Source organism: Plecotus auritus, assembly GCF_963455305.1.
Source record: "Plecotus auritus genome assembly, chromosome: 4".
Lineage (NCBI taxonomy): Eukaryota > Metazoa > Chordata > Mammalia > Chiroptera > Vespertilionidae > Plecotus > Plecotus auritus.
This window is the reverse complement of record NC_137775.1, coordinates 13,399,345-13,417,792: the sequence shown is the minus strand read 5'-3', so window position 1 is coordinate 13,417,792 and position 18,448 is coordinate 13,399,345. Positions and strand designations below refer to the sequence as shown.

The 18,448-nt window shown below is 43.9% G+C and overlaps 1 protein-coding gene across 11 annotated transcripts in view; it reads left to right on the top strand.

Moving 5' to 3' along the window:
- The first annotated feature begins 1,152 nt into the window (after positions 1-1,152).
- FAM184A (family with sequence similarity 184 member A) overlaps positions 1,153-18,448 on the top strand; it is an 89,312-nt gene continuing 72,016 nt past the window's right edge. For 10 of the 11 annotated variants that reach the window (XM_080663390.1, XM_080663396.1, XM_080663397.1 and 7 more), the window contains exon 1: positions 1,196-1,485. In XM_080663390.1, coding sequence (XP_080519516.1) covers positions 1,330-1,485 — 156 coding nt within the window. In that variant the 5' untranslated portion in view covers positions 1,196-1,329. Of the gene's footprint in view, positions 1,486-18,448 lie in introns of all 11 variants that reach the window. The other variant, XM_080663389.1, reaches the window with a different exon arrangement.

Below are 18,448 nucleotides of genomic sequence, written 5' to 3'. Positions count from 1 at the left end.
TTGTAAAAATAGCCACAATTCTACATTTTTGAAGTTTGTGTTAAGATTGCCCCCAAATGACCTATTTGCTTCAACCTGGGTACATGTTAAAAGAAAAAAAAAATCACTTGACTTTTAGGAGTAAGAGATATTAGGAGAAAATCCCTAGGAAATGAACACATTCAAGAAGATGAAAATGCACAAGTAATGACACATTTGGGTCCAGCCCTAAACCCTTAAGGAGCTGACATGCTGTTCCATCTTGCTTTCCCCCTTTACTTGGAGCCAACTGGATTTCATAAACCCAGGCTCCATGCGACTGAGAGAAAGCGACTCTACACCACGGGAGGGACTGGTGAGGTGTGCCCGCTCCGCGCCTAGCCACTTGGCTTTGAATGAGGAGCAGCGCTTGGCGTAGCAGGTTGGCCTTGGGCATTGTTAACAATCCTGTGTGTGTGACTTGGAAAGTCAGGGGCAGGGCAGGGAGGATCCAAGTCCCTGCCATCTCAGCGCCTGGGTCTCCGGGCTGAGGCCAGCGCAGGCGGGAGCTGGGGGTGAGCTGGAGGCCCCCCGCCCCGGAGATGCACGTGGACAGGCTCCGTCAACCGGCGCGCGTTCTGCCAACAAAGGTGCCCACGACCCCATCTTCTCCGGCAGAATTTTCCACCCAGAGCCGCACACCGGGCGGACCGCGCTGCGCGTCTCGGGCGCAGGAGTCCCTGCCTGGGAGCACCCGGCGCGGGGTCCCAGCGCGCCTTTCGCGAGACGCCCCTACGGCCCTCGGGTGCGGAGCGGTCGGTGGCGGCGCGGGGCGGGGCCTGGCTGCGGGGAAATGACGTCGCCGTCCCCGCGCTCGGGCCGGGCGCCGCGCGCCCTGGTAACGGCGGCCCCTCGACTCCCGCGTCCCCTTCCATGTCCCCGCCTCCCCCGCAGCAGCCCGCCCCGCCTCCTCCTCCCTCCGCAGCGCCCGCGGCCGCCTCGCTGGGCCCCTGGTGCCAGTGGGAGTGGGACCTTCGGGGCCCCGCCGCCCCCGCCAGGCGCGAGCTTAAGAGCGGGCGAGAGCTGGCCGGGGCCCGGGCTGTCGCCGCCGACCCCGGGCGTCTGTCCCGCGCCGGGGTCGCCCGCGGCCTTCCATCGGTGGGGCGCCCCGTCCCTGGTCGGGGGTGACCCAGGGGTCGCCGGCAGGAGGGCGCCGGCCGCAGAGGCCGGAGGGCGCGGGGTGTCGGGTCCCAAGGCGGCCGCTCCGGCTCCTGCCTCCCAGACGCCGTTGCCCCGCGGGCCGCCTCCCGGGCGCGGGGGCAGGTGCCCGGGGCGCGGGAACAGGTGCCCCCGCCGGGGTCCGCGGGGAAGATGGCGACCCCGGGCATGAGCTGGCAGCAGCACTATTACGGCGGCTCGGCGGCCGGGGCGGCCAAATTCCTGCCCTCGCAGCAGGCGGGGCACAGCCTGGACTACAGCCCGGACCTGCACCTGAAAATGAGCAAGAAAATCGCCCAGCTCACCAAGGTAAGGGGGCGCGGGGGGCACGGCGGCACCCTGTGCGGGCCGCGCGGGGCGCACCTGCCGGCTGGGAGGCTGCGCGCCCTGCGCCCGGGGCGAGTGGGTGGGGGCTGTTTGGGGGGAGGCAACAGCCGGAGACTTGCCTCCAGGAGCCGTTCAAACTTGGGTAGAATGCTGGCGACATCAGTTTGCAGGAGACAGCTCAGAGGCATGGCCGGGTTTATGGGACTTGCACCCCGCGCCCTTTGGGGATTAGCCGGCTCAGAACAACTCAGGATCTACTTCCTTTATTCCACAGCCATCAATCCCATTAGTTTTGCTCGCATGCCTGTGCCAAGCGAGGCGTTATACTACACGGAATGAGGTACAGTGCGTAGTTCCCCAACAGGACCCGAAATCTGCGGAACTAATCATTAGTATCTCCTATTAGTTAGCTAGTTAAAGGGAGAACAAACCTTGCAAGCAATGTAGGAGAGTCACACATACCTTGCTTGTCGTTTGGGGGATGTAATGAGTCATTCCTTATCCTGACAAAGTGTCAAACAAGCTTTACTGGATGAATCATGTCTGTATTTAGTTAACTGTCCCAGTCTATCCGAAGATAATTATCAAGAGGCAAACAGCCGGCGCATTTGGCCACCTGTAGTTTTGGACGGTACTTGGCTGGGGAGGGTTACAGGCTTAGTAAACGTTGATAAGGAGAAAGAGTTGGTATCTGTGAAGCAAGAGCAACTTAGATAATCTTGCCCTGTTTTAGATCTCAGGAGCAGTCTCTCAGTACCCAGTTGGTAGTTCCTGAAGATTAGTTGACGTGGTAGATCTTAGTGCTATTAAGTTGATTCAACTAACCACTTGTTAGGAGTGTTGGTATGCTGAAGAAAGGGACATTGTGGGGCTTTATCACTAGGGAACCTCTAAAGCCGGACTCTTTTCACTCCAAAATTCTCATGTAATTCCATTACTGGTTGGCACCTTTGAGAGAGAAAAGTAAGACAGAGTTGGAAGAGAGGAAAAGAAGGCCATGGGCGTGAAAAGGGGATGAAGAGGATAAGAAGATTTTGGTGAAGAAATGTGACTGAGGGTAGGAAGACAAGTACCACGAAGGACCAATGGATGACGGATCAAATGGGAGAGACAGGCAGGGTGCACGCACTCAACCATGCAAAGCAAGGCATCGTTGGGTGAAGTGTTGCTTTTTGTTTTATGTCAGCACTGGCTTGGAGGTTGAGAATGTGTCCAGTTCTTACTGTTTGCTCTTGTGACAGAGGGTCCCCGAATTCAGAGAAAGAAAGGCCCAAGAAGGAATGATACTGTCCCACCCCAACACGTATACCTTTGGGAGCTACAAGCCAGGCTTCTTGAAATCGTGTTTGATCTTCAGAACATTGATGTCCAAAACGAAGCCCATGGATGTTTCTTTATTCCGATGTTCTCTTAGGGCGTGTCTGCAACATCCATTGCTCTTATTTTAGGTCGTACCCTCCAGCGCCCTGCTATAAGTAATAGAAACCCCCAATACATTGGTAGTGGAACTGTGTACCGTTCTGCAAAAGAAGTTTCTCATCTCTCCAGTAAACTACTTTTCTTTTTACTTACACTTTTTCAACTTCTTGTTCTTTTATCAGAAAAATATAAAGTAGCACAACTGTTTAAGGTGGGAGTGTTGTTAGCAGTTGCTGTCACTTTCTCTCTTTCCACTGCCGGCCTCAAATCTAAGGAAGCAGGAGACTGCCCCCATGGCAGTGCCCTCATCACGGCCTCGGTACCGCACCTAATCTTGACTCTTCCATGGACTCCTGATTTAGTGTTTATAGTTACAATCTCTAACACTTGCACCACCCACTCCGCTAAGTGCCTCAGACACTAAAACTCTCACACTAGAGTTTCTCAACCTTGGCACTATTGACATTTTGGACTGGACAGTTCTGTGTTGGAATGGGCGGGGCTGTCCTGTGCATTGCAGGATGATTAGCAGGTGCTACCTAGTGGGGTCCAGTAACACCCACCTCCCCACCCCTTACACAGTCGTGAAGATAAACATTGTCCAGATATTGACAGATGTACCTGGAGTGAGAGTTTGAGGGAGCATCCCAGATTGAGAAACACTGAGTTATACTGAAATGTCTAGGATTTCTCCCACCCCGTCTCATGCCTTTATTTCTAAGACTAGAGGCCCAGTGCACGAAATTTGTGCACGGGGGAGGGGGAGTGTCCCTCAGCCCAGCCTGCACCTTCTCCAATCTGGGATCCCTTGAGGGATATCCAACTGCCCGTTTAGGCCCAATCCCACTGGCCATCTTGTGGCGGCCATCTTGTGTCCACATGGGGGCAGCCATCTTTGACTACATGGGGGACAGCCATCTTGTGTATTGGAGTGTTGGTCAATTTGCATATTACTCTTTTATTAGATAGGATGGTAATCAATTTGGGTTTACTGGTGTTTTTTCTTCTTGTTTAGATGCATGTTATGTATCCCTAGCTATAGCAGTACCATAGCTGATGTGGCCTTCTCAGACTGTTACATCCAGAGGCATAGGATACCCACTGAGATCGGGCCTAAACGGGCAGTCGGACATCCCTCTCACAATCCAGGACTGCTGGCTCCCAACTGCTCACCTGCCTGCCTGCCTGATTGCCCCTAACCGCTTCTGCCTGCCAAGCTGATCACCCCCTAACCACTCCCCTGCCAGCCTGATTGATGTCTAACTGCTCCCCTGCCAGCCTGATTGATGCCTAACTGCTCCCATGCTGGTCTGATTGCCCCTAACAACCCTCCCCTGCCAGCCTGGTCACCCCTAACTGCCCTCCCCTGCAGGCCTGGTCACCCCACCTGCCCTTCCCTGCAGGCCTGGTCCCCCCCAACTGCCTTCCCCTGCAGGCCCAATAGCCCCCAACTGCCCTCCATTGCAGGCCTGGTCCCTCTCAACTGCCCTCCCCTGCTGGCCTGATCGTCCATAACTGCCCTCCCCTGATGGCCATCTTGTGGCGACCATCTTGTGTCGACATGGGGGCGGCCATCTTTGACCACATGGGGTCAGCCATCTTGTGTGTTGGAGTGATGGTCAATTTGCATATTACTCTTTTATTAGATAAGATAAGGCATGAGAATGAAACGTCTGATAAATAGGGTTTTGTTGCAGCCAACCCCCTTTAGTTTCTAAAGCATACCATTAAGACCTGCTTCTCTAATGTACCATTCTAGAAACTGTCAAATTTTACAATCACATACACATTGTAAATACTCTAACATACAAATGCTAGCATGAGTAATACATCAACTGTTAAACCTTACTGGTATTTGCTGTATAGAATTTTCACTCATGATGAGTTTATTAATAAATTTACATTAGCGTAGGTTTGTTAATAAAACTGTGGCTGGAACTTGACAATAGCTTATACTTCAAAGTTAGACATTATAAAGGTAACCATTACATTGAAATGAGTCAGTAGAACCCAACTCTTCAGCGTTATCGTCAGCATGGCTTGGTAATCTGACACACTGCCTTGAGTTCAAACTCCTGTTCTACCACTTATTAGCAGTATGACCGTGGGCAGGTCACTAAAGTCTGAGCCTCAGTTCCCTAGTCTTTAAAGAGAGATGATGATACTATAACTCTCTGAGATACCAGGCTCTTAATTCAGGCATCTGATTCATCCCCAGGAAATCTAAAGATGAGGGGGCTGGATAAAGAGGCTTGTGAGGGCAAATGAGAGATGGCTGAATTGGGACCACTTTTTTTTTTTTTTAAATAAACCATTCTACATTTAAGAGCATTGTGGATATAGTACTTCTTTTGAGAATTTTCTGCTAAACTTAAAAAAATATGTATACTAATTTTTCTTCTGTTTGAAAGTTTAACTTTTTCACATTTATTCTGCTTTGTTGTGGTACAGTATTAAAAAATACAACATGCATTTTGCAGAGATTTGGTTGGCTGTGAAAGGAAAAGGATGAAAGTAATCTATATTATAATTTTGCACACAGTAGGGCTCAATCTATTTTTAACTAAAAAGCCTCCTCAGCTGCAGATATATTGGTTGAGATCCTGTTTCCTAAGAGCCTGACACAGCAGCCATCTCATGGAAAGGAGAATAGCGGTTCTTTGAGCACCTGTGATGTAAGAGGCACTTCGCTAAGTGTTAGAGACACAGCAGAGAGCAAGGCACAGTCTCTGCCTTTAAAGCCAGTCGATTATATGTAGGTTGCTCATGTCAGATTTTAAGAATTTCTATCTATTAGATTCTTGAATCATGTGGCAAGTTTCTGGATTTGTTAATGGCCGAACCATCTCAGGATTGGCAGAGCAGCTGGGTGGATTGAATTCTGTTTTATAGGATCACATTTGTGCACTTGTCTATTCTCCACTGTGTTGGCTTTTTAGTGCTTTGGGTTGAAAAGCAGGACTTGTGGGATGTAATAATAAAGCAGCTTTTGTTACCCACTGTCCCTTTCAGTTTACTCTGTGAGGTCCGTTCATCCCCTTGCCCATGGGTCAACCTGACTTTTCTGGTTGTTTTAGATCATGCAAATTGTTCTTCAGTAGGTAAGTTGCACAGGTCTCAATTTGATCGTTAAGATGTCCAGTACCAACAAATAAAAGTCCCGCAGCAGCTGAGCTAAGGATCGAGCTTCTCCCCTGTGCCCACTCCCTAGCTCTGCCAGCTGCAAGGAGGAAGCCAGTAATTGGGAAGGGGGCATCATGACTTTTTTCTTCTGATTGGGCTTTCTGCTCCTGCTTTGTCTTGCCAGTCCTGGTTCCTGACCCCTCCCAAGTTGGACAAGGGAGAAAGGAAGCGAGGAAACAGGAGCAGCAGATGTAGTTTCTCTAACTTCCACCTCAGTTGCTTGGCATTGAAAACGTGTCTAAATTCTGACTGGCTGCGTGCTCCTTCCTCACCCTCTTGGACCCAGCAGGGACCTTCACGTTCACTTTGCTGAGGTCTGTTCAAGCTCCAGGTAACCCTCCTGGATGGATTTGGGTGACCCCACCCCAGCTTCCTCTGTCTCTTTCCCCTAAGGCCCACATTGGTCGATAGGTAGCACTCATTCTTTGCCCAGGCAACCTCTGGAAGTGGTCCCAATTCGGCCATCTCTCATTTGCCCTCACAAGCCTCTTTATCCAGCTCCTCATCTTTAGATTTCCCGGGGATGAATCAAGTACCAGTTCAGTTATGTTCTTCATCGTGTGTGAGACACATCAAGCTCTTCAAGTGGTCCCATCAGAAGCTTTCCCCTAGACTTTAGGTGAAGGGTAAGCATCCACCTCCACCCTTTTTCTTGGGGACAAGAACACTTGTGCCCAGAGCACTCCCCAAGGAACACTGTTCCAAAACCCTCCTCGGTGACCTGGAAGCTTCTCTCCCTGGCGTGGGGGGTAGGAGGTAACACGCCTCAGCACCTCTCTCTGTAGACTGCCTTTGGAAATTTTGAGACTGTTTTGGCACCTGCTTTGGAACATTAATTGTCTTGAGTTCTCAATAGATACTTCCCTTTTAATATCCTGTGGTGTTCACTGTTCACCCAGTGCCTCTTAGTTGATTGCACTTTGGATATAGCTCAGTCCACTTATCACTTGCAGACATAATTAGCATAAGGTAGAGTGCTGTAAGGCTCCAAGACAGCAAGTGGTTGCTCTGTGTTCCTTATGCCTAGCATTACGTCTTCTCATTTCTCTAATTTGACTGTAAATTCCTCAGCTTTAGAGACTGTAGCATATTCCCTGTGACTTTGGTATGAATACTTTGCACATAGTATAAAATCTTAGTAAATATTTATTGAAGATGATGATGGTGGTGGTGATGATGATGATGATGATGATGATGATACTATTTCAAGTAATTTTGTTATAGAGTAGAGAAAGTCAGTAGTAGTCTGAGGAATTGTGTCTGCTTGTCTTCTGGGTTAATGCTAGGTCATTTCAGCCAAGTTAAGTTACTCTTAAATATTTAAATGTTTATTGGCTTCCTCTTAAACTGCTTTCATAATATACTTATATTTTTGATACAAAAATAAAAATATAAGCACTCTGTTTAAATATAAATATCATTTGTCATTTCAGAGATAGGTAATTGATATACCAGATTCTTAACAAATAAAGTCTTATGATCAGTCATTTAATACTAACTCTGCTTTTATTATATCAATAACTAGAATGTGTTTAGATAATACCAAAACCAGTGATATTTTCAAAAAGTCCTTTTTCTGTACATTAAGTACATGTGACTGTTCACTTGTTGGCTTGTTTGAGTTACCTAGGTACTACTTATAATATATTCAGTTTTGGTTATGATGTGTTGTTTTAGCTTAGAACATGCTAAATGCAACATCTTTTTTCTTTCTTTGTTATATTGTAGCTTTGCTATGTTATTATGCAGTAGCTTGAATGTAATCTTTTTTAAAAATATATTTTTATTGATTTCAGAGATAAAGGGAGAAGGAGAGAGAGAGACATCAATAATGAGAGAGAATCAATGATCTGCTGCCTCCTGCATGGTCCCTACTGGGGATCGAGTACATCCCGGGCATGTACTCTGACCTGGAATCGAACCATAACTTCCTGGTTCATAGGTCAATGATCAACTACTGAGCCACACCAGCCATCCCTAAACCAATGCGTTTACATGTAAACCATGCTGTTTATAAGTTACATGGAGTCCTTTATCCCTTTCAAGCCATTGTTCCCATCTCGGTACAAGTCTGGGAGATTAGGCCAAACCTGTGATAATCCTGTGGCGTATGCTGACATTTTATTTCTGAATAAATTCTGTTACTTTTCTATTTCTAGTGTCTTTCTTATAAAATGAATTACAAAGTTTGACTATTTACATATTCTAGACATTGGGCTTTCTGGTCGGAAAGATTCATTTATTCTGCGGATGTGCGTCTGCATGTTCATAGGTCTTTGCATTTTTCATCCTATTTCTCTTTCAGCACAATCTTACCAGGATCTCATTTCTTTCAAAAAACATTTCATAACCAAAACACTGAATAGTATTTCATTCTTATTCTTAGATCGTTTGCTTAGTGAACACTGTATAAACAGAATATGTGTAATTTTGAGAGGAAGTTGTGTATTTGTGTGTGTATGGGTGTGTGCTGAATATAGTGCTCTACTCGGAGTAACAAAAGAAGATACACTTAAATGTGACTAAAATAGAGCATAAGGGTCCATATCGTTGGTAACTATTTGTTACCAATATTAATTTACTGTTACATTTTTAAAATAAAAGTTTTTCTTCTTTTTTTCCAATAGACTTGAGAAAATGTGATGAGAATAAAGCAGGTGAACATTTTAATAAGACGATTAATTTTACCTGACATATATGAAACGTTCAGTTGTGAGCAACTTTTTCTGTCTGGCTTGTTTGGGGTAGAATTTATATATCTGGTTTTCTTAAAGAAACTAGGCTAGTGCCTTCCAAATTCTTCTTTAATTTGGGGTTTTAAGAATAACTTAGAGAATAATGGACACCTCGATAACATCATTGTCTAGGGGGAAGGGAAATTCCAGTCTTCTGAATCCCAGGAGTTCATGGGTCTGTATTAAGTTTAGGTCTCTCACGGGCAGAGAGCCACATGCCCAGAGTCATGTGTCCCAGGGTGGCAGCCGGGCCCACCAGTGGGTCAGAGGTGTGGGTTGCTGATTAGATACAGGATGGTTTGAATTGCAGCTTCCCTCCTCACCAGTGTGTGACCTTCAGTGTTTTACCCTCTCAGAGCCTCAGTTTCCTCATCTGTAAAATGGAAATAACAAAGCCTATCTCATAGAATTATTGAAAGATTAAATGAGGTGATTTGTGTAGGAGAAGTCAATAAATGTCAATTTCCACTCCCTCTTCCCTTTGGTTCAGACTCTGCTGACATAGCCTTACCATTATGTTTTGTGTGTCTTTTCCCTTTTGATGCAGATGTGTGCTACAGTATTCGGGACCACAGCTATCAAAAGTAAATTTGAGCAGCAAATAAAATACAGTTGATGTAGTATCAAGTTATTCCAGGGGAAGTACAGGGTTAGGTTTCTGACACCCAGTGGTCATATTTTCATCAATCAATATCCAACCTTGTTTTAGGTGCGTTTCTGCTTAAAGACACCTTATTTAATACATATTTTTTATTAACAATGAACTCACGGCCAAAGGCACTGGAACTCATGCCAGAAGGAAGCTTACCTAACATACTATGTTAGATTTTTGAGGTTACATATAAATTTTAGCAAGTAGGTGGATTTGAAAATATGGAACCCATGAATAACAAGGATGCACTGTATCTAAAAATGGATGCAGAACTTTGCATCTGCTGTCCGCCCCCTCTACCCCCCCACCCCCCCACCCCACCCCCGTCCCCCACCGCTCTGGTTTGTCAGCTGTTGTCACGGCCTGTGTGACTGTGACTCTTATTACCACCTTAAACACTCCCACATGGGTGTGACTTTGACTCTCATTATCTCCCTACAAGATAATAAGAGGGGTGGGTGGGACAGCGGGGGTGGGAATACTCATCTTTTGTGTGATTACCAATCACCTAGCAGCCACCCTGCAAGCATAAGCAGGGGATAACATTGCCAACAGATTCTCTCCTTGCATGTAAGTTGTAATCTTCCAAAACTGAACCCGAATCTACCACATTGCCCTAGGTCATGAAAGGAATAACATTTGTAAATTATTCCATGGGGTGGAGTGAAACCTTTAAAAATATAATGTTGACGTTTTAATTTCCTTAAAGTTTTATTTTTTATGTGTATCATTTGCTTAAAATATGTTTGCACTCACTCCCTTCCCAGCACAAACTGTCCGTGTAGGGGTTGGTTCTGGTAAAAGCCTTTGTCTAAGTATCTGAAGATAAGGAAACATCTTATACTCTCTGAAGCTGGAGCACATTTGGTTGGAAGTTTCTGCAACTTACCCAACATAAAGACAACTTTAAAGAACTGTTGGTTTGAATAGAATGTCTTTGGCAGATAATTACTCTTACTGTTTTCTGTCCTGACACTTATTGCCGTGTGACAAATTACCCCGAAGTTTAGCCGCTTAACATAACCAACATTATTTCACACCGTGTCTGAAGTTGAGGAATCCACTTAGCTGGGTGGTTCTGGACCAGGGCTTCTCATGAGGTGCAGTCAAGCTGAGGACTTGGCTGGGCTGGAGGTTTCACTTGGGAGTTCACGCACATGATTGTTTGGAGGAGACTTAAGTTCTTCACTACGCGGGCCTCTCCATGGCAAGTGATGCAAGGGGGTGGGAGGAGAGAGACCAAGATGAAGTGTTAGTTTTTCATAACAATCTCAGAGTGTCATAGCATCACCCTTGCTGTATTCTGTTGGTGACACAGACCACCTGTAGTATAATGGAGGAGGTGACTGCACAAAAACTTGACTGTTAGGAGACAGAGATCATTGGGGGCCATTTTAAAGGCTGGTCACACCAAGAGAGCCGCATAATTGACGGAAGAGATAGAAAGAGTTCAGAGAATTTGAGGTGAACATGTATAGTCCAGTAGAAAGATTTAGCAAACATTTGCATATGTGCCTTAAGCTAAAAGGAGAGATTCATACTAGAAATGAAAATTTAAAAGCTCTTAGCATATAGGTGGTGATTAAAATCATGAGTGGTTGAGGCCTTAGGCAGAGTAGAAAACATTTAGAGTAATTGCTGGGGGAAGGAGAAGAAAATAGCTGGCCAGAGACAAGTGAAAAGATCAGTGAGACATGTTGTTGTCCCAAGAAAAATTATATGTGACACTTGGTATCAGTTTGAATGCTTTGCAGTTTTCTGTGAAGTCCTATGCAGTCCCATGGGGAGGACCATTGTTTACCAAACGTAGGGAAGCAGGCAGGTTGTTAGGGGATTAATACTGAGTCTGAGTTTTGCCTGGGAGGTAGAGCTGAAGAACTGGAGTTTAAGAGAGTTCAAGAGCTTGGATAGAGAGTATTTCGGTTAATTTACCATTAGTTATGTGCTGCTGGGAAGGAAGTGAGGCTAGGATGGAGCCAACAGATAGGAAAATTTAGGAGTTGACAGGACCATTGGTGTGTACGTAGATAACACCCAGAGGCTGAGGGATAATGGGGGCTATCTTAAGACTTCTTCGATGGAGTAAGTTATAAGAACATCCAAGGTACAGTCTTGAGAATGTTTATTAGGGAGCGGAGGTTATTAGAGTTAGGAATCCCAAAAAACTGTAAATCTGGTCTTTCACATTCCTCAAGCATTTTGAAATCTCCAAAGGCAAGAGCAGGGTTGGGATAGGAGGGAAGTTTGAGTCTCAGGCCTGAATCTGCACCGCATGTGGGCAGTGACTGGATTATTACTGTGAGGAGGCAGGTCGAGTGACATAACTAAATAATAGGATGAGTCATTTTCACTATGGGGGAATCATGTGTGAATTCCACAGTCTGTTATGTCCAAAATGGCAAGTCCAGAGTGCATCTTGGAAGCTTCAAGCAAGCTCGCATCTCTGTCCCTGGACCCCAGCTCCCAATGCAGGCCTCTGCACCATCTAGCTTATCCATAGGTGGCTGTGTGCTTCCCTTTCCTGGACACTCAGGTTTTTATGCTTGCTCTATAGAAGTCTCATTCCATGCTGAACAAATGTCTCTGCAGCCACATCTCTTCATAAAAAACTCTTATCTCCTTACTTTAATTGAAAACCTGGCTCTCTTCCCAAGATACTGCTTTCTGCTGCCTTTGCATCACTGTGTTCACCCATCTCATTAAGCGGAGGTCCTGGAGATGACATCTTCTTCCTTCTAGCTCTCATTGCAGCTTGTAACCGTGGCTCCTAGACTCATATAAATATAGATCTTGAGGTTTAGGCCACTTGCTCTTCTACCTGGACCCGTCCTTGTTGCTTCCCACACTCAGCAGAGAGTCACTGTCCATGGGTAGGTAGTCCATCTACATCCTAGCCCCACAGTTCTTTTTTTAAAAAAATATATTTTTATTGATTTCAGAGAAAGAAGGGAGAGGGAGAGAGAGATAGAAACATCGATGATGAGAGAGAATCATTGATCGGCTGCCTCCTGCACGCCCTCCACTGGGGACGGAGCTAGCAACCTGGACATCTACCCTTGACCAGAATTGAACCCAGGACCCTTCAGTCCACAGGCTGACGCTCTATCTGATCCAAACCAGGTAGGACTAGCCTCACAGTTCTTGACCTCTTCAAGCTACTCCAACACTTTTCCTCTCAATCTTAAATTCCAGAATAACCATAGAGAAGGTGTTCTGTAGTTGTTGACTGAATGAATGAACTTCTTAACCTTTCTTCTTTGTCTTCCTCTTTCAAATTTTGCCCATCTCCAGGCAGGCCCTTTGGTTCTTTGTCCATTCATTTTTCTTCCTATTCATCAGCCCCTCCTTTCTTCACTGAATTTTTTAATCCATCCTAGACTGCTCGGGCTCTTATTCCAGCCACTGTCTTGCCAGTACCTGTGGCTCCCTTGCCCCGTAATTTTCCACTACACCTTCCAGAACCAGCCAGAGGATATATTGACAGACGTACGGCTTGCTCACCCTCAAGTGTCAGTAAAAGAGCAGCATCCCCAGGCAGCTCTTTTATTGACACATGGAGGGCACAGGCAGGCAGGTGAAAGTAGAGGTGACACGAAGAAAGAGCTCTAGGAGGGAGCTTTGAATTGTAACGGAGAGGACAACACCTGATTTTAACTGAACATTTTCTGAAAAGATGAAACTTTTGTAGAAGTGGCTAAACACTTAGAAACGTCAGGATTAAAATTTTCTCTGTCAAGTAGTTACAAAAACTCAAAGAAAACAGTTCTATCAGGAAAATGAAGACCTTGATTTTTTACACTCTGAATTGTGAGTGACCAGTTTATACTTATTAAATAGAGTAAGAAGTTATAAAATAGGCTATACTTATAAAAGTGCAGTTGTTTGAAGAGTGTATATTAAGATTATATATCAGGAAACTAAGGAGAAAATAAACAAGTGGGACTACATCAAAATAAAAAGCTTCTGCACAGCAAAAGAAACCAACAACAAAACAACAAGAAAGCCCACTGCATTGGAAAACATATTTGCCAATGTTATTTCTGATAAGGATTTAATCTCCAAAATTTATAGGGAACTCATACAACTTAACAAAAGGAAGATAAATAATCCAATCAAAAATGGGCAAAGGACCTAAATAGACACTTTTCGAAAGAAGACAAACCGAAGGCCGAGAGACATATGAAAACATGCTCAAAGTCATTAATCATCCGAGAGATGCAAGTCAAAACAACAATGAGGTACCATCTCACATCTGTCAGAATGGCTATCATCAAACAACGACAAGTGCTGGAGAGGATGCAGAGAAAAAGGAACCCTCTTGCACTGCTGGTGGGAATGCAGACTGGTGAAGTAACTGTGGAAAACAGTATGGTGTTTCCTCAAAAAATTAAAAATGGTACTTCCATTTGACCCAGTAATCCCACTTCTAGGAATATCAATCAGAAAGGATATATGCACCCCTATGTTCATAGCCACACAATTTACAATAGCTAAGATTTGGAAACAACCTAAATGCCCATCAGCAGATGAGTGGATTAGAAAACTGTGGTACATCTACACAATGGAATACTATGCTGCTGTAAAAAAGAAGGAATTCTTACCATTTGCAACAGTATGGATGGACATGGAGAGCATTATGCTAAGCAAAATAAGCCAGTCGGAGAAAGATAAATATCACATGATCTCACTCATTTATGGAATATAATGAACAACATAAACTGATGATCAAAAATAGAACCAGAGTCATAGAAGCATTGAACAGACTGTCCAACCTATGAGGAAAGGTGGTGGGTGATGGGGTAAGAGATCAACCAGAGGACTTGTATGCATGCATATGAGCATAACCAATGGACACAGATGGGGGGAGGTGAGGGCATGTGCTAGGGGCTGGGGGCAGCCAGGGAGAGGTCAATGCGGGGGACAAAGGAGACTTATGTAATACTTTAAACATTAAAGAATTAAAAAAAAAAGGTTATATACCAAACAAGAATTGTCTTTTTGTTGAAAACATTAAAATGTGCTTTTCTGGTAAAATAATACTTGTGGATGACAGTATATATATATATAAAATTCAGTATAGCCAACTCAATAATAAAGCATTTATAATGATAATCATGTGAAGTATTGATAGGTATTGGTATAGTGCTTTGTTTATGATAAGTGCTGAATAATTCTCATGCCTGACAGAGTGTTTACTTATCATGGTTAGAATTGGGTGCACAGCATCTTGCTTCAAGTAATGTCTTTAGTCATGACCTAATTCAAACATAGATTGGAATGAAAGGATGGAAAAACTGAAATAATTGCAATAAGTAAAGAGGATATTAGAAAGATGCTTTTAAAGCTGGAGACCAACCCTAGGAAATGGTTTTGTTGGAAATGATGGTTTCTAAAGTTGAACTATCAGAATAAATGGGAAAATTAACTGTGGGCGTTTATCATTGGCAAAAAAAAAAAAAAAATTGTTTGGGAATGAGAGTTTCAGTAAAGGGAAAGAAAAATGTGCAATGTGGTCAATAGAATGAAGGGATGGTCATGTTAGCCAACATACATATTCTAGTTATCTATTACCTCTCTGGTTTTCTATTGCCTTTTACCACCCCACCCCTACCCCTCTGCCCCCTACCTCCCTCCCAAAAAAACAAAAAAACAAAACTTGTATAAAACAAGAACCATTTTATTCTCACAAATCCAGTGGTCAGGAATTTAATGATGACACTGCGGGGATTGGTTTGTCTGCTCCACAATAACTGGATTCTCAGATGGGAAGACTAGAATGGCTGGGTGTGACTTGATCAGCTGGGAGCTGAAACCAATGGGGCTGGAGAATCCACTTCCAGGATGACTTTTTAATCATCTGGTGCCTGGCTGAGATGACTTGGAGGCTGGGCTCAGCTGGGGCAGTTGACTAGAAGGCCGACCTAAGTGTCCTCTCCATGTAGCTTGGGCTTTTCATGTCATGGTCGGCATCTGCGGACTGAGCCTTCCAGAGACAGAAAGAAGCTGCGAGGTTTCTCCTGATCTAGACTCAAGGATCTTTTATCATCACTCTATCACGTTCTACTGGTTGCAAGTGAATCATTGAGTCCAGCTAGGTTTGAGAGGAGAATTCGATGTTACTTCTTGGTGGCATAGTGGTCAAGGTCACATTGCAGAAGCGCATGTGGGGTGGGAAATATTGTGACCACTTTTTTGTTTATTTTTTGGTTTTTTTTTGTGTGATCACTTTTGGAAAGTACAGTCTGAATCTGCCAAAATGTACAATTTCTGGGAACAGGGAAACACTTAATCTACACGACTTTTTAAAAAAATGTTTTGTTGTTTTTTTAATTTTTAAAAAATATATATTTTATTGATTTTTTTACAGAGAGTAAGGGAGAGGGATAGAGAGTTAGAAACATTGATGAGAGAGAAACATCTATCAGCTGCCTCCTGCACACCTCCTACTGGGGATGTGCCCACAACCAAGGTACATGCCCTTGACCGGAATCGAACCTGGAACCCTTCAGTCCGCAGGCCGACGCTCCATCCACTGAGCCAAACCGGTTAGGGCTAAAAAAATGTTTTTATGAATTTCAGAGAAAGGACGGGAGAGGTAGAGAGGAATAGAAACATCAATGGTGAGAGAGAATCATTGATTGGCTGCCTCCTGCATGCCCCTTACTGGGGATCAATCCCACAACCCTGACCTGGTTCCTGGGTTGAGGCTCAACCACTAACAGGGCCACATTCACAGCTTTTTCAGTAATTACCCAGACTTTTAAGGCAGTGAGGGGGGAAAAAAAAGCCTAATACACATTATCAGGAAAGAGGTCTTTCTGTCATTTTGAACACAATTGTAGTATCTCCAGATTAACAGAGACTTTCCCTCAGCGTTAAAGGTGGTTATTAGATATATGATGATATGGTACTAAGAAAGGCTTTTTTATTGTAAGGTTAGCAGAACATTAGAAGTTACACTATATAGTGGTGTGCACTTTGGATATTGTCACTGCTGAGCCCCTTGCCAATGTTTTACTTGTTGGAATAATAAGCAAGAGGACCACAATTTCGAGGACTTTGGTGATTACTTCCAAGATTTTGGATCTTTGCTTTAGTGATAATAGTGTATATGTGAATATTTGGGTAGCAGCTTTTATTGGTTTCAAGTTATGCTACATTAATTTTTAACCATATGGTGGAAGGAATTTTCAGTCTGATTAAGTTCTTATGTCTTTCCTTTTGGACTCTTGGAAAGAGAGGTAGATAGTTACATAAGGGGTGGCCGTGTCATGAAGGAAGATACACAAATCTTGGAGGTTAGAGATCTTGTAGTTTAAATACTGAATATATATGATCGTTTCGCTCTTCTATTTTTGTCTCTTGGCTTCACTTTATCACAATGTAAATGCTCAGGATGTGCGATTGCCCAAATTTATATCACTTTGGAAAGGAAGGAAGTTCTGGTAGGTTATATGAATATGAATAGCTTTAGTTTGGGAGATAGTTGAAGATTTTAGTGATGGAGCTGATAAACTGACTGCATGGTAGAACCTTGGTCCAGTAGCCAGTTACTTTGATGCCTAATGCCAGGTGATGTCCTTGAATAAGACAAGAGATTTATTCTGGTGAGCATAAAATGTTACTGTGGGATGGAGAACCCTAATGAATTTTAGGAAACTTCTGTCCATTTCATCGTTTAAGACTGTCATTTGTACCTGGATTTCTGCCATCACCTCAAATGCCACATGTCCAAAATGGAATTAATCATCTTCTCCATCAGACATCTCTCACATGCCAAAGAATTAAGGAATAACCCCCCCAAAAACCTACTTTCCTTTCTCAAGTCTAGCATTTCAGTCTGACCCTACCCTCCTTTTAAAGTGGAACTTTGCAATTAAAGTTTTCTCTTTTTTCTTTTTCTCTCTTAAGTAGTTTTATTTTTTTCTTTGAAATATCCTTTAGGTTTTCATTTTCATTTTCCCGGGTAAGAAGCAATGTAGACCTTGTTTTTGTAGTTTCCTTACTTTCATGCTCTCCTTATTTCTGCTTATCTTGCTTCGTGGTATGATTCTATTAATAACTGTAATCCTGTGCCTAGGGACTCGTTTTCATTTTCTTTTTGTTGTCCACTAGACCGAATGTAAAGTCCTCTGTATGTTTTTGCTTGTTTGCCTGTTTGTGGGGTAAGGACCTTCCGGGGCTTAAGCACCTATATTAAAATTTTCTATAGAAAGAGAGCCAGTAGCAGAGATAGATGGATGGATGGATGATAGATATTGTTACGTTAATTAAGCAAGGAGGCCATTAGGCTGAGGTGGCTCTGATGCCATGGCAGCCTATGTAAGCAAACTAAAATCTTAACCTGAAAGTGCCTCAAGGATACAAAATCTAAACCCAAGGGCAACCAGTCACAAACAGCCGACTAGGCTTTAAGCTATAGACAATCAAATAATTTCCTTGTTTTGCTTCCACCTCTCCTCTGTAAGTCTCACCTGGCTCCTGTCAGTGGACCATTTCTAATCATTTTCCTTTGTGTGCTGACAGTTTCTAATCAAATTTTGCTCAAATAAACTCTTAAAATTTTATGCCTCAGTTTTTCATTTAGCAATATGTCATGGGGTATATAAATATGATTTATTATAAGGTATTGGCTCACATGATGATGGAGGCTGAAAAGTCCCAAGAATTAGGTTGCCATCACTAGTCATTAGGGAAATACAAATGAAAACCACACGAGATACTACTTCACACCCACTAGGATGGTTATAATAATAATTGTTTTTAAAGAATAAAAAGTATTGGTGAAGATATGGAGAACTTGGGGCCTCATACATTGCTGGTGGGATTGTAAAATGATGCAGCCACATTGGAAAATCGTTTTTCAGTATCTCAGTAGGTTAACATGCAAGGATGTACAAAATGACTCATCAATTCTGAACCATGTCCAGCATGGCTGAGGAGGGGCGGTGAAGGA